At 41.6% G+C, this 16,528-nt stretch overlaps 1 protein-coding gene across 3 annotated transcripts; it reads left to right on the top strand.

The window, feature by feature from the left end:
* The first annotated feature begins 412 nt into the window (after positions 1-412).
* LOC147200581 (A-type potassium channel modulatory protein KCNIP2-like) lies at positions 413-16,400 on the top strand. Of its 3 annotated transcripts, XM_086120404.1 has the most exons (9): positions 413-708; positions 8,904-9,002; positions 9,088-9,212; positions 9,300-9,369; positions 12,133-12,203; positions 12,408-12,515; positions 12,602-12,706; positions 12,875-12,937; positions 13,006-16,400. In XM_086120404.1, the coding sequence occupies exons 1-9, from the start codon at positions 636-638 to the stop codon at positions 13,051-13,053; spliced, it is 762 nt and encodes a 253-aa protein (XP_085976530.1). In that variant the 5' UTR covers positions 413-635; the 3' UTR covers positions 13,054-16,400. The 3 variants fall into 3 exon arrangements, with proteins under 3 accessions (XP_085976530.1, XP_085976528.1, XP_085976529.1); XM_086120402.1 differs by having other exon boundaries at positions 12,875-16,399; XM_086120403.1 differs by lacking the exons at positions 9,300-9,369; positions 12,133-12,203 and having other exon boundaries at positions 12,875-16,399.
* Positions 16,401-16,528: the final 128 nt, after the last annotated feature.

Below are 16,528 nucleotides of genomic sequence, written 5' to 3'. Positions count from 1 at the left end.
AACGTCATTTCTATAAATTACAACACATGGTAAAATCCACATTGTGCAAGCTTTTATTGGTCAAACTAAAAACAAAACAATTGAAAATCTCTCACAAACCTGATGTGCTTCGAAAAAAAGAAAGCTATTTTTGAAATCGGGGTCAAAAATACGTTTTGGGACACATAAAGCCATGACTGATTAACATTAGCCTTTGACCAGTGTAGTGAACATTGTTAATAAATACTATTCCTCCATTTGCCAGAAATCTTGATTGAGTCTTTTGATCATTTGTATTGGCTGACGTGTCGAATGAAGCGACCAGACGTGTACGGTATGGAACAAGATGCTCGAATAGAATAAATGAACCAAGTTTGTCTCACATCTGCATGCTCCCTCTCGTCCTCCTCCTACCCGGGTGGCATTCGTGGACCCGCGTGACCGGACGAGGCGAGCAAACAGTGTTTTGAAAGTTCGTGCGCAAAGAGGAGCAGATTGGATGAGGAAGGAGAGGGGAGCGGGATCATCGACATAATCACGCTCCTCCGCGCTCGTCCATACTTTGCAGCCCTGGCGACGTTTGGGAGATGAACACACACGCAAATCGTGTGCAGGTCTTGCGGTTCCAACGGGTCCTGTAAAGTCGAGGGACAAGCATGAAATCCCGAAGTCAGGATCACAGCTTGTCGGAGTCCACGGAACTGGATCGATCTTACGACCCGCTGACAGGTACGCGAATCTCATCTCGCTACTTGCCACTTGTTCATGGTTTTGATCTCCGCTCTCTTCGCTCCCAGAAACGGAGGGAGGAGGTTTAAAACTTGTACAAGCAAGGTACTTTAGTGTATTGTTCATGTACTTTTTTATCAAATAGCTGCATTCTCATTTGACTTGACATACTTCAAACGTGATGCACAACAAGCAGTGTTTCTGAACCTTTTTGTTGAGTAAAGGCACATATTTTACGGAAGAAACATCTTTAAAAAAGTGAATGCACCGGTCACTTATCTACCGCCCTTCTGTAATTCAGTGGAAGAGCATTTCATTGTCCTGCATGCCATTGTGCATAGCTGGCATAGATAGCTTAACAAAGGAACGTTATTTGATGTAGATCAATAATTTTGGGATCAATTACATGAAGGTGGATAATTTAGGGTGCATTGAGTTCGAATGAATCTTGTAAAGAGCATCACAAATGTTAGGAGTCACATTGATGATAAAATTGAAAATAAACTCATTTCTTTCTTGTGTGTGTCCATACTTTGGTGATGCAGTCGATATTACACTAAATAAACACTTTTGACAGTTTAAACTTTGAGTTATGAAGTTTGTGATGTTTGATATACGTCTCACTCCTCTAACATTTGGGTTCAAATCTCAGCTTCAGACATCCTGTGTGGAGTTTACTTGTTTTCTCTGAGCTTGCCTGGGATTTCTCCAAGTATAGTACTCCCACTTCCAAACACGTTCCAATCACAAATAAGGTTAATTAACGAATCTAAATTGTCCGTAGCTGTGACTGTGAGTGTGAATGGTCGTTTGTCGAAATGTCCCCTACAATTGACATGGTGACCAGATAGGTGAATTGTATCAGATTGTGCAGGTGTACCCAAAGACGGTCCCACTCGTGAAGCCTGCAAGAACATTTGATCCAGTCTGCGATTTTAAAAACAAAAAACACCTCAAAGAAACTCCAATTTAAAAAAAAAAAGGCCAAGAAAATGTTTAACTCAGACTAGTCCTGTAACGGAATGACAATCTGTCCAGTGTGGTGTCATCTGGAATAGGATATAAATAATAATAATAATAATAATAGATTTTATTTATAAGCGCCTTTCAAGACACCCAAGGACACTTAACAATAACAAAAAACACAAAATAATACGGGTTGAGCAGCGGCAGCCAAAACGCGCCAGCGTTCACTCAACCTAAAAATAGTACGGATAGACGGATGAATTTGTCACGTTTGCGAGGTGGTGGTGATGGACCCCAAAAAGTAGGCAAGAGGGAGGAGCAGGGTGAACTTGACAAACTGTATTAAACAGAGACAACGTTTTTTGTGTCTTTTAAAGTGGCACTAATTACATAATGACTAACAGGTGTGCAACCACAGGCGGAGCCCTACAGCGCCACCTGTTGGTCACAAACAGATCCATGACAGAATTTCTAGGAAACATTTGTATGTAACTGCGAAACTAATCGGTGTGTGATTAGGATGATAATGCAGCCATAACTCTGTGTTAACGGCATTAAAGGAGATATTGTATGGGCGATGTGATCGCTTTTAATGAGCTCGAGTCTCTAAGTGAGCGTGTAGAGAGAGATAGAGGAATCAAGCAAGAAGGGAGGCGCAGGCAAGAAATCAAGTGAACGTCTCCAGCACCTCTTGTCATCTCCAGCGATCTTCCTCAGTGTGTTTGCAGTGTAATTAGATCAGTGAGACGTTCTTCTCTCTCCTTCAACCCCCTCCCCCCCCTTTTTTTTTTAACATACTTGCAAAGACAAGCACACAAAATCATTCCTCTTAGATCATCCCAAAATAGACTTTGTCACCAAAAATAACCGAGTGCCTGCGCCGATACTAAATCTTTGAACATGAGTATGCACAGCTGGCTGGTTTTAGAATGAAGGTTTCATTTCACGTCAGTCGGTTACTTCTGCTGGTGTGATGGCCATTCAACGTTTGCTTAACCAAACAGTCAACAGGTGCATTCACACACAGGCTGCACTCCACAAGACACACAAACGGCCCTTTGTATGGATGGACGACAGCCACCGCGGCAGGGATTATAACAACACACTCGCTCATAAACACAATCACGTGTGTTTACAACCTCACGTTGATGTGCCCGACAAAACGCTTCATCAACGATTGTATTTTTTTTTAAAGGAGAATGAGAACCTTCCAAATTTTATTGAATCTTGTTTCATCCTTCTGTCTTGTGGCACAGTTTGGAAACCTGAACTTGTCCGGCCTCTGTCGTATTATCAAAACGACAGGAAAAATATCAGCAAGTCAGGAAGCTGGGCTACTGTCGACCTATAAGAGATACAGGTCCTGAGGAAGGCGAATGCTATTTGGAACAGTTCTAATCATCCACTCCAAAATGAGTTTGAGCTTCTGCCCTCGGGCTGTCGATTTAGGGTTCCGATGAGGTGGGCAAAAAAGCTCCAGGTTTCATTTATCCCAAGTGCAATTTATTTGGCAACGAGCTCCTAGGTTGCTCATGTTCTTTGTTATCATTGCATGTTGCACTTTTTGCAATACCTGATAACAATTGTCTATTTATGGCATTAGTTCTGGACTGAATGTGTTTGCATTCATTTAGAGGGATGATGTCTCCTATAATGTTGCTGTTATTTATTTATTTATCGAGTCTGGGTTTTAATTTTTAAATTATGTCTTATGTTACAAGCCCAATTGCAATGAAGTTGAGTTAAACATGAATGAAAACAGAATACAATGATTTTCAAATCATGTACACACCTACCGGTATATTTAAATGAATACATGCACATACATAAGTGCAACTTAAAACTCTGCTATACAAGCAAAAATAATTTATCAACAACATCCAGAAACTCCACCGGCTTTTCTGGGGCCGAGCTCATCTAAAATGGACTGATGCAAAAGTGGAAAAGTGTTCTGTGGTCTGATGAGTCCACATTTGTAATTGTTTTTGCCAACCCCCATTCTGCACGTGTTTCAACAGCATGGCTTCATAGTTAAAAGACTGTGGGTACTAGCCTTGCCTGCCTGCAGTCCAGACCTGTCTCCAATGGAAAATGTGTGGTGGGTGCATTATTAACATAAAACCCCCGGATCACTGAACAGCTGAAGCTGTACATCAAGCAAGAATGGGAAAAAAATTCCACCTACACAGCTTCAACAATTTGTGTCCCCTTTTGTGGTAGAAGAAAAGTCATGTAACACAGTGGTAAACATGACCCATACCAAGCTTTTTTGGAATGTTTACAGCCATAACATTCTAAGTTACCGGTAATGATAATTTGCTCAAAGCAATAAAGTTAATCAGTGCAAGCATTAAATATCTTGTCTTTGTAGTGTATTCAAATAAGTTGAACATGAATTGTTATCCTGTTTTTAATTTTTGAGTAAAACAGTGTCCCATCTTGATATCTGGAAGATTTTTTCCAGTGTCACCATCATAAAACCGTTGCACTCGTAATGTTAGTGTCTTAGAACTCAAAGCAGAAGCTAACCAGTCCAATTGAAATATTCTACAAACAATAAATAAATCTGTCATATTTTGTTTAACGCTCACTATCCCACAAGTATCTTCTGAAATGAAACACTGATATAATGGAAAACGTCAAACATAACATGACCTATTGTTAACAATGACAATGTAAGGCTAAATTGCTAACCTTACGTTTTTACTCAGATTTCCTTCTTTTCATCACATATAGAAGGACTCAAACGGCAGCTGCAAAAGAATATCTAAATCGAAGTCCTTTGTTCACAAAAAGCTGCAACAGTCAGCTCGGAGTCCTGCAGGACTGGCAGAATGGCCAGAAAAACAGGACACATTACTTGATAGGATTCAAACTTCAGACTCCTAAAATGGAACATTGGAACATACTTTTCACCTCAAATTGAGTCAAACTCTCAATTTTCCCCACTTTTAGAACACTAGAACTTCATAGTACTACTGCATCATGATAACTGTATAATATGTACTGTATAATGGAGTATTTGCACGAAAGAAAAACAGTTAACAATATTGATGACGAGCAAACAAGCAGATTGGATGAACAGAACATAAAATATGGATGAGCTAGGTGTAAAAAAAAAAAGATGCATCAGAGATGCTGGATATTTGCTGAGTCATCAGCATCCCCTCTAGACTCAACATGTCTGCACATCACTTACTGTAACACTTTGCGGAATGAAAAAGTGAATTCGTAGGAACACACTCGTTTGAGCCCATGTGTGTGTTTGTGTGTGTTTTTGCTTAATCTCCGTTGCATTTCTTGTTTGCCAGCTGACATGTGCTCCAAGGAGCAAATGGGGTTTGTGTGGTTTGATGTTGTGTTACAAATATTTTAAGATCATCCTTCTAACCCCCGCCCCCGTGTGTGTGCAATTTTAAAGCTGTGTGACAGTGCGCACGGTTTGGAAGAAATGGTCATCCAGAATGTGAGTAGAGTCCCAGTGAGGATTACTGGAAGCGCAGAGGCGACCTGATTGATTTAGCTGGGCCAAACCCTTCTTAGGATGGCGTGACGAAAGAAAGCCCGTTTGGAAAGTGATCAGGGAAAAAAAAAAGAATGTGATCGGGTACATCAAAACGTCAGAGGAGTTGCCTGTGGACTCTTGTGGACTTATTTGAAGATTCCCAAAAGATTTTGCATCCAAAAGGCTTTTTTACGTGTCAACACTGGTGACAAGTGTAGCCTACTGAAATAAAAAAAATCGAGTATCTGTACTTCACTTGAGTGTTAATTTGATTTTATGACATTTTACTTTGACTCTGTTCAATTGAAAAAAAGATGTCTGTACTAGCCACTCCTCACCTTTTAAAAATGGGTTTGATATTTTTTCCAACCGCTGAGGATGTGTACACGACTTTACCCTGGGCTAATTTAGCAATTTTTTTGTGACTCAATTCAAACTCACTATTCCAATGTTGACCCCACAATCAGTTTTGAACAAACTGTGGTTTGCGGAGCTTGGGTGCCTTTGTCATATGTTATTTCTCTTGTTTTTGGGGTGTGAAAGAGCCAAACTTGGATTTGGGGTTTTCGTTGGTTTGGATGATGGAGGGATGGATTTCATAACATCACAATTAATGTCAAAAACAAGACTCACACTCTGAATAGACACATTAAGTGGCGGCTTCCATTTTTTTTTTAAACTTCCTGGCCAATGTATATTTTCCAAGTGTGTTTTTATTCTCATTTGTCTCGTCCTGGTGTCTCATCCTCAGCTGGTAAAATAGTGCATAAGAGTCTTTTAATTGTGTTAGAAGCAGCAGGGTAGAGTGTATTGATCTGCCTCAGCAAGCAGCATACAATGAAATTGATTGAAACAATCAAAGTCAGCCGGAGGGCAAGTACAGGTCCAATTTTTGAGGGAGAGGTGTTTTGGAAACACATTTAACCACTTTATGGACATGAACATGCTTAAATGTGCTTGCATTGTTAATAGGATAAGATAGGATATCCTTTATTTCTCCCACATTGGGGATATTTACAGTCTACAGCAGCAAGAAGATTGGATAGAAAGAAGAAAAACAAAGTCTTCGCATTCACAAAATGAATTTTTTTATTGCGTCCAGCCACAACATGCACTGTGTGTGTGTGTGTGTGTGTGTGTGTGTGTGTGTGTGTGTGTGTGTGTGTGTGTGTGTGTGTGTGTGTGTGTGCGTGCGCGCGCGGGTGTTTTGTTCTCATCAAATTCTGGCCGATCAATCTTTTCTTCTATAAATAGTTCCCAGTAGAAAAAAATGGCATCGCCAAGGAAACTTTTTTCTCCTCTCTGCTTAAATGCGCTCAATCGGCAGAAATAGAAAAACGACTGCATAATTTTTGCCCTTCTGCGTCATGAAGATGACAAGTGTCGTCCGTTGTTTATTTGCTTTTCCACCCGGCTGCAGCTGCCGTATTTGAACATTTGATTGACATCTCCTCAGCAAACATCATGACTGCATGAAGCTCTCGCTGAATAATAGCCTGCACGCACATGTGCAATCAGCAAGTAGCTTACTCATAAAAGCTTTCCAACTACTTCGCCTCCTGATAGTATAAAGGTGATTTACTAATTCATTATATTTATGATCATTAATCTGTCTTCCATCTGGATTCAATACAAATTATAAATAACAATACAATACAATTTGGGCACCGCTGGCCTAAACACTATCAGAAACACTCACCTACATTTAGAAACAAAATTCTTATATTTGTTCCATGAAATAATATATTTTTATTTATTACTTATTAAGTAATTTATTCACAACTGTTTTTTTCCCTTTTCTTTCTTAGCATTTCTCTTGGTTGCACTGTTTTGAGTATGTGTGTTTTAGATACTTTTTTGTCCAATCGGGTTTCAGACTTTCCATGCCCATCCAGTATGCCTTGGTCCTTCAGAATCAACAGTGCCGGCTGATGTGTCTTAAATATGTTTGTAATGATGTTTTATTTCACAGAGTTGGGTGGATTAGCGTGTAGTTAGTAGAGAGTGCATTTGAACCAGAAGCAATGGAGAAATCAAAACAAATAACGGAACACTCTAAATTGTCCCTAGGTGTAATTGTGAATGCGAATGGTTGTTCGTCTATGTGTGCCCTGTGATTGGCTGGCAACCAGTTCTGGGTGTACTGCCAGAAGACAGCTGGGATAGGCTCCAGCACGCCTGTGACCCTTGTAAGGATCAGCGCATTAGAAAATGGGTGAATGGATGGATTGCTTTTGGGGAAGAAAATCTTCCACCATGATGAGAGAAAGGAGTTTCTGTACACAGCAGGACGCTTTCTTCCGCCCGAAAGTAAGAAGCAGCCATCAAAAGAGACATTTTGTCCACCAACATCATCTGCCTCATGCAAACGCCACACTGCAGCAAACGTACCATCGCAAAACTAAGCGAAATAGTTGCGTGCCCTTGGATCAGGACAATTGCTTCATTTTGTAATACACACACCAAAAATATGCATAAATTGCAGGGTGAAGGTGACACACACGTGCACATGCACAAAATTGCAGAGTGGAGGGGACACACGTGCACACACGTGCATGAACAGTGAGTGCACGAACACATGCAAACATACATGTGCACACAGTCACTGAACTCATTGTTTCACTCATTTCATCAATTCAATAAAGTGCAGATAAATACAAACTGTAGCCTATTTTCCTCGAGCAGGGTGTGTGGCTGCATTCAAGTGAGTGAATTTGTCAGTTAGATGTGGTAAAAGGTGCTGGAGCACAATTCCTCCTCAAGATTTGTGGCTGCCCCCTGTGCCCGTCGAGACCCGGCCTTGGTGCGCTCTCAAAATCAAAAACCCACAGATTGGCTGTGGCTGTTAGCGGCAGTGGAGATTTTAAGTGAAGATTTCTCAACAGTCATTTATTCAACATGTTGGATCTTTGTGTGCGTGTAAACGTTTCTTGGAGAGTACCGGTGGTTTGTTTCTTGGCCTATGTAGCTACGGAGCAACACTGCCCTCTGCTGGCAGAATTGATCATTGCACGGTCCAGTTCGCTTGGAAACAATTACCAGAGAATTCGTGGGACGAATGAAAATATTGGAGGCGTCTAGAGTATTTTGGAACGTCATCATTTCAATAGATTGTACTGGAGTGGCCTGAAATTCTCAAATTCTAAATATTTGCGCTTTAAGGGTCTTTGAGCCCTTAAAAAAAGAGATCATATTGTATGGTTGGGATGCTTTGTAATCACATTTTTATTTTGTCAAAGAAATTGGTGTTATGCTGAATAAAACTGGAGACATTTTATCATCAGTTATTTGTGATGTAATTATACAATATTGCAATTTTTAGATGAACCAACACTGTAAAAAATAAACAAATCAATGCAAATAGTTGGATGAACACACAATTTGAAGACCACAAGCTTTGATGAAATGTTTGTTGGGCAAACAACTTTTTTTGTAAAGTTTAGCTTTTTTTGAAAGATGTCTTTCCCACATTCCCGCACACAACAAAGAATTAAGAGTTTACAGAGCATTATATTGAACTCCCAACTCAGAGATAGCACAAGGGTCAATTAATACCAATCTACTTGTTGCCATTCATGCATAAGAATAAGAGCTTTGGGTTCAACTACCCCAGATTTCACTAAGTACAGGACATTGGTTGGTAAACTGAGACGAGAGCATCATCTTTTTAAAATATGTTGTGGAGTGCCTTGAGTTACCCATTCAACTCTTCAATTCTTTCTAGGTAACCCACCAAATCAAGCCACCAAAAGGACCATCAAGCAGCGCTTCCTCAAACTGCTGCCCTGCTATCATTCTGGCTCCGGCGCGTCCATCAATCAAAGCAAGTGGCCCTTCGCATTCCTGTTAGTCATGCAATGCATCTCTTGTGCCGTAATGGTGTGTTATGTGTCTCACTGCGTGTGCAGATAGCATATGTGATGAGGCCGAGTTGTCGGCGGTGTGTCACCGACCCGAAGGCCTCGAACGTCTCATGGGGCAGACTAACTTCAGTAAAAAAGAGCTGCAGATCCTCTACAGAGGATTCAAAAACGTGAGCCCAGTTGGCAACATTTGCTCTCGCCTGCAACCACTTTCATGCGTGTGCAAGAGCGAGGGTTTTTATATCTTCTCATTCCAGGAGTGTCCCAGTGGCGCAGTGAATGAGGAGACATTTAAAAACATCTACTCTCAATTCTTCCCTCAGGGAGGTCAGTTGCAGTCTCTGTTCTTACTTCTTAAAATAAAACTTCTGTCTTGTCCAAACTCCAAATTTAAAGACCATAATTACAAAGATGTGCAAAGAAAAGAACCAGACAAGGGCCACAAATAAACAAACCACCGGAGTCTGCATAAAAGTGCCACTCCATTGTCATTTTCTGCGAGGGAATTTGGATATTCTACATGAGTTGGATGACGTTGTTTACTTTCAGAACTGTTTTTTTCTGTGATTTTCGGCTCAACACCAAATGGAACAATATCAACATATGAACCAATGAAATAGCGAGCATTCAACTATCATTCGTGACAACAAACGCGGTTTGCTCTGTACAGTTATAAAAAAGCTTCGAGATTTATTTTAATTTTAAACTAACGTGGGAGTTTGGGAAACCCCATCTTCTGCAGGGTGCCAGGGTAAAGATGAAAAAATGTGTGGATGGGTGTGGAAGCTGATTTTTGAAATTTGAGACCCCACACGTGTTGTAAGGGGGGATCATGTTTCCTAAAAATGTATTCAAAAAATCTATTTTATTAATTTATCTAATTAGAACAATTGTTTGATTGATGTATTGTAAACAGTAAAATCCATTTTACTTTTTATTTTTTGTGAAATCTTTGGTTTATTAATTAGAATGAACAAAATAATTATTCCGCTATTAAAATACATATTTTACTTTTTTTTTGCATACACATTAATTATTTTTTTTGATGATGTGGCTCATATCTCCGTTTTATAAATTCAAAGGTGCCGTTGAGCACAAACGTCAGTTGACGTTGCACATTTACAGTGGACAAAATATGTGCACACCCCTGTTCAAATGCCAGGTTTTGATTACATAAAAAAAAAAAGAGGCTAAGACAAACAATTTCAAAACTTTTCCCACCATTAATGTGACCTGTAACCTGTATGACTGCCACATTCAAACTCAAGCTCAACGGGAGTCAGCACACAACTGTCACTTTTTAAAGCGTTAACGCCAAATCAATTTCTGACGTTCCCGTATGCTTTTCCTGACATTGCTTTCAAGCAGAAGCTTGCCAGTTTTATGCTCAAACACTGACTGCTGTTTGGAATTGTTCATAATTCTTTCCACCCTGTCTTGGGCCCCAGTTCCAGCTGAGGAAAAACAGCCCCGAGGCCTGACGCTGCCACCACCACTCTAATTTACTATTGGTGATGAGCAGTGTTTTCTTTTTTTTTGTACCAAAAACACCATTAGGAAAATACAAAATAATAACAACACATTCCATAACACTGAGATGAATCCTGTCACTGAGTACAAAGAGCAGTCAGTGACAGAGCTGTTTACTCTCACCAAATAGAGAGTTCACGATAAAACTAAGACTATCATGGTTAAACTTAAAACCTCTCCTATCTAAGTTGTTACTCACCGTCCACAAATCTGAACAGTAACACTCTAGCATTGATGCTAGTGCTAACAAAACTGCTCCACTGGTACTAGGAGAGCTCTTAAGTCAAGTCAAGTCAAGTCAACAGTATTTATAGAGCACTTTCAAACAGCCATCGCTGCATACAAAGTGCTGTACATGGAGCAATTTAACATGCGCAATAAACAGTAAGACAAATCGGTAATAAAGGCGGTAGAAAGCACCAAACAGTAAAACCAAGAACAAATCTAAGTCATGCTGAGTCGAATGCCAAAGAATACAAGTGAGTTTTGAGGAGGGTTTTGAAGATGGGCAGCGAGGAGGCTTGCCGAATGTTCAGTGGGAGGTCATTCCAGAGAGAGGGACCAGCAACAGAAAAGGCTCGATCCCCTCTGAGCCTCAATTTAATTCTTGGTACTTCTAATAATGTCTGGTCCGCAGACCTGAGGCGCCGGGCAGGTGTGTAGGGGCGGATGAGCTCAGAGAGGTAAGGTGGCGCGAGATTATTCAGAGATTTGAAAACAAATAAGAGGATCTTGAAAATAACTCTAAAATGAATGGGGAGCCAGTGAAGGGATGCCAGAGTAGGAGTTATGTGCTCCCTCTTACGAGTACCAGTCAAGAGGCGAGCGGCGGCATTCTGGACCAGCTGAAGGCGCTTAATGGAGGACTGGCTGACTCCAAAGTAAAGGGCATTGCAGTAATCGAGCCGGGATGTGACAAAGGCATGAATTACTGCCTCAAAGTGTTCATGTGAGAGGAGAGGTTTTATTTTGGCCAGCTGTCTAAGGTGAAAGAAGCTGGATTTAACAACGGCACCAATTTGCCGATCGAGTTTGAAATCACTGTCCAGTTTAAGGCCCAAGTTTGAGACTGTTGACTTAAGATAAGGAGACAGGGGGCCCAAGTCTACAGGATGGAATGTACAAGGGCCACTGGGACCAAACAATATCACCTCTGTCTTCTTTTCATTGAATTTCAAGAAATTTTGTGCCATCCAGGTTTTGATTTCTTCCAGACAGGATAGGAGTGGCCTTAATGAGAAGGCGTCTTTCTTGCTCAGTGGGACATAGATCTGGCAGTCATCTGCATAGCAGTGGAAGGGAATACCATGTTTCCTTAAGATGGAACCCAATGGGAGCAGATACAGCGAGAACAGCAGAGGCCCCAGAATTGAGCCCTGTGGAACACCACATGACAGGGGAGCAGTGCGTGACTCAGAGCAGCCAAGGCTGACACAAAAGGTTCTGTCAGCTAAATAGGACCTAAACCACTCACGAGCACTGCCGCCAATGCCTGATGTCTGATATGTGGTTACTATTTGTAAATCTGCATAGCGCTCATATAAAATGTTCCTCTTCCAGATACAAGTATGTATGCACATTTCCTGTTTGAGGCTTTTGACACTCACAAAAGCGGATCTGTCAGCTTTGAGGTAAAACACACAACAAAGGCTGACTGCTCTAGGCAGCGTATCAATTGTGTCATAACAACTCAACACTTCTAGCTTGCGTGACTTGATGCAGGATGTGGTTTAGAAAAGAAACAAATGTCCATTTCGGGTTCATGTGTATCAGAAATATAGCCTTCACTTTTCTCTTTTCTGTCCCATTTGTTTTTTGTTTTTACCGGGCCGTAGGACTTTGTCTTAAGTCTATCCGTCATCCTCAGAGGCTCCGTCACAGACAAACTCAACTGGGCCTTCAACCTGTATGACCTCAACAAGGACGGTTGCATCACTCGAGAGGTGTCGGCACGCTTCACTAAAAGTTTCTTTTTTTTCTTCTGTTCATGTTTTACTAACAGCTTGTGGTGATGACTTGTTTTGGTCAGGAGATGACAGACATCATGCATTCCATTTATGACATGATGGGCAAGTATACGTACCCCTGCATGAGGGACAGCGCTCCCCAGGACCACGTGGAACGCTTCTTCCAGGTTGGAAAAAAAAATAGAAATATAGAACAAATATTGGGCAGCACAGTGGCATAGCTCAAAGGTCAGCATTGTATCTGAGACTGGTAGCGCTACACATTAATCAGAAGCTTTTCGTAGTAAACTGCTGCACAGGAATCAGATGAACGCTAATTATGTGTCGCCTTATAGAATATGGACAGGAACAAAGATGGCGTCATCACCATCGATGAGTTCTTGGAAACGTGCCAGAAGGTGGATTTTTTTTTTAACCTTATTTCCAACAGCATATTAAGAGCGCATAACGCGTGCCTCCCTTCTAGGATGAGAACATCATGCAGTCCATGCACATGTTCGACGACGTCATCTAAAGGGGGCATCGAACGTTCCTCCAATTGGAGCTCCACCTCAACGCTGCAGTGTGTGTGTGCATGTGTGTGCGTGTTGGACTTCAACCTGTCACCTCAGAGAGTGATAAAATCACTCTGCTCTGATTGAAAATACATTTAAGGTTTGTTGGGAGCTGTTCAAGACTGAATCAGGATTGCGGGCCTGTTGTCTTACAAATTTACAAAACCAAGTTGGGCCGTTGGGTTAAACATAAATAGAAACAGAGTACAATGATTTGCAAATCATGTCTAAGCTGTATTTAAGTGAATACACTGCAAAGACTAGATATTTAATGTTCAAACTGAAATAAATGGTTTTCACTAAGAAGTGAAACGGTGTTGTAACATTTGCAAAATGTGGTTTGGCATTGTCTTGTTGGAATAAGCAGGGAGGTCCATGAAAAAGACATTGCTTGGATGGGCCAATACCTGTAAGTCCCTTTAGGTGTTAATGGCGCCTCCACAGATGTGTAAATCACAGATGCCATTGGCAGGAACACAGCCCCATACCATCACAGATGCTGGCTTTTCAATTTAGCATCCATAACAATCCCGATGGTTCTTTTCCTCTTTGTCCCGGAGGACACGACGTCCACAGTTTCCAAAAACAAGATGAAATATGGACTCGTCAGACCACAGAACACTTTTCCACTTTGCATCAGTTCATCTTCGAGGAGCCAGTTGTGTTTCTGAAACAGTTTTAAAAAAAAATTCTCATGCAGTTGTTGACAACAAGGTGAACCTCATCCCATTTTGGCTTGTGAATGACTGAGCGATTCAGGAAAGCTCCTTGTATAGCCAATCTTGGCACTCACCTGTTCCAAGTTAGCCTGTTCACCTGTGGGATTTTCCAAACAGGTGGTTGATGAGCATTCCTCAACTTTCTCAGTCTTTTTTTTTTTTGGCCACGTGTCCCAGCTTTTTTTGGGAGCATGTTACAGGCCTAAAATTCAAAGTTAATGATTATCCATCCATCCATTTTCCGAACCGCTTGATCCTCACTAGGGTCGCGGGGGGTGCTGGAGCCTATCCCAGCTGTCTTCGGGCAGTAGGCAGGGGACACCCTGAATCGGTTGCCAGCCAATCGCAGGGCACACAGAGACGAACAACCATCCACGCTCACATTCACACCTAGGGACAATTTAGAGCATTCAATCAGCCAGCCATGCATGTTTTTGGAATGTGGGAGGAAACCGGAGCACCCGGAGAAAACCCACGCAGGCCCGGGGAGAACATGCAAACTCCACACAGGGAGGCCGGAGCTGGAATTGAACCCGGTACCTCTGCACTGTGAAGTCGACGTGCTAACCACTGGACTACCGGGCCGCCGTTAATGATTATTAGTTCAAAACAATGACGTTTTTCAGTTAGATTAAATAACAGACGTTGCAATGTATTCAATGAAATATACATTAAATATGATTTGCGTATCATTGTATTTAGTTTTTATGTGTAACACAACGTCCCAACTGGATTGGAACTGGGTTTGTACTTATAGGTTACCAATCGAAAGGGGAAGTCGAGTCCGAAATTTTTCTTACAGTAATATCAGACCCGGACTCAAATTTAACCCTGATAAATTCAATTGTTAGGTTTAGTCAATCTACAACATTTAATAAACAACAAACACGAAAGGAAGACAAGAGAACGGACAAGTTGTAGATACAACCTGCAGAGTCCTCAATTTATTGAAAAAAAAAATGGTGCCTAATACATGAGCTTCTAAAGGGAAGGGAGTGGGAAGCACACACATACGTCAGAACCATTGATGAAGTCCACAGAAAGATGATGTCTGGTCCGAAACAATGCAAACCTGTGCTCGGAGGAGTTCATGAGCTCATTTGTGCAAGCTCGTCATAAGCGCGCCGTCTCAAGGTCGCCATTTCCACTCCTCAGAGCTTGTTATCTGATTTCACTCTGGGAGTGTTGGTGACGTCTCCAATCCAAAGAATATAATATAGGTGCACTCTTGTATGCTCGGAAGGGTTCGAGTTCTTTTCCACAGCCGTGCAGCCTAACAAGCTCCACTCCTTGATGGCTTATCTCGTCCAAGCTTGGGAACCAGCTGGCCCCCCTTCAACGTTGTTCTTCGCCGTCTCTCTCTCAGTGAAGCCTCGCAAGGCCATACCGCTGAATAAATGCTTTGTAGTAATATGAGAGTAAATATGGGAGAACTTGATGTACATCAATCCTATCAGCTATCACAGAACGAAATGTTAAACTATGCACAGCACGAAATAAAAACAGAATAGATTCTAAAAATACAGACGAAAAAACAATCCATATGTATAATCAATAAAAGCAATGAATTTATCCCGAACAAAGGATATCACTTATCGGAGAGCCTTTGCACATTGTTTGTTGCACGTGTTCCCACTCATTTCATATTTAGCAGTCTTATGGCGGTCGGATAAAAACGGTTCATAAACCTGGCAGCTTTGCACCTCAGGCTGCGGTTGCTCCTGAAGGCAGGAGGGAAAACAGTTTATGACAGGGGTGTGAGGTGTCTCCACTAATATCACAGGCCTTGGACAGGCAACGCTGCTGTGCCAGTTCATCCGTGGTTGGCAGTGTATCTCCAAAGAAAGATCTTTTGCGTTGTCTTCACAAGTCATAAAAGTCTCCCCTCGTCTCCTATGTTTGTCATCCTCATTCTGAATGAGCCCCACCACTGTTGTCATTTGCATATTTAATGACATCATGACTGCTGAATTTTGAATTTTGTCGTGGGGCATGAGGGTGTAAGAAGAGGAGGGGACTCACCCGCACTTCAGGGTCCTGTAGGATTATGGTACTGAATGCAGAGCTAAAATCAAGCAGCAGCATCCGGACCCACGCGTTCCTGGTCTCCAGGTGATCCGTGGACCGATGGAAAGCAGTGCTCAGTAGAACAATACGGTCGGTATATGGATTCTGCTGCTTCATTCATAGACCAAAAACGCAGTGGGGGGTGCCTAAAAAACTTATCGTAAGGAAAAATGTGTCCTAGGTGTATTGGTCCTTCGTCATTTGTAGGCAAATACTTTCTGACATAACTCTCAAGATCATTTCTTCTCCACTTCTTAAAAACACAGCTGTGTACCCTGGCATGTTTGATACACATGGGACACATTGTAAGATAAGTGATGGCTGTGAAATCATGCAATAACGTGGCCATGATGTTTCTTCAGATCGTATCGTGTCTGCATGACGTGCGCGGTCACACAAGCCATGTGTTAAGAGTATTTTCCATTGGAACATGATGATGATGATGATGGATGACAATAAAACCTCACAGTTATGATGTAACAACCGCTCCTCTGTCCTTTAATATTCACCAAGTTTGCTACAGACTTTGGCTCCGATTGGACCCAGGCCTTGCTGTGTAGTTTGCATGTTCTCTTGCGGCTTCAGGTGTAATGCAGACAATAAATTGTCGTTAGTTGTAAATGTGCGGGCAATTCATTTTTTTTCCAAC

This window comes from Hippocampus guttulatus, chromosome 9 (assembly GCF_054856545.1).
Source record: "Hippocampus guttulatus isolate MCC_2025c chromosome 9, RoL_Hgut_1.0, whole genome shotgun sequence".
Classification (NCBI taxonomy): Eukaryota; Metazoa; Chordata; class Actinopteri; order Syngnathiformes; family Syngnathidae; genus Hippocampus; species Hippocampus guttulatus.
Note: the sequence above shows the minus strand (reverse complement) of the source record. Positions and strands in the feature narration are given on the sequence as shown.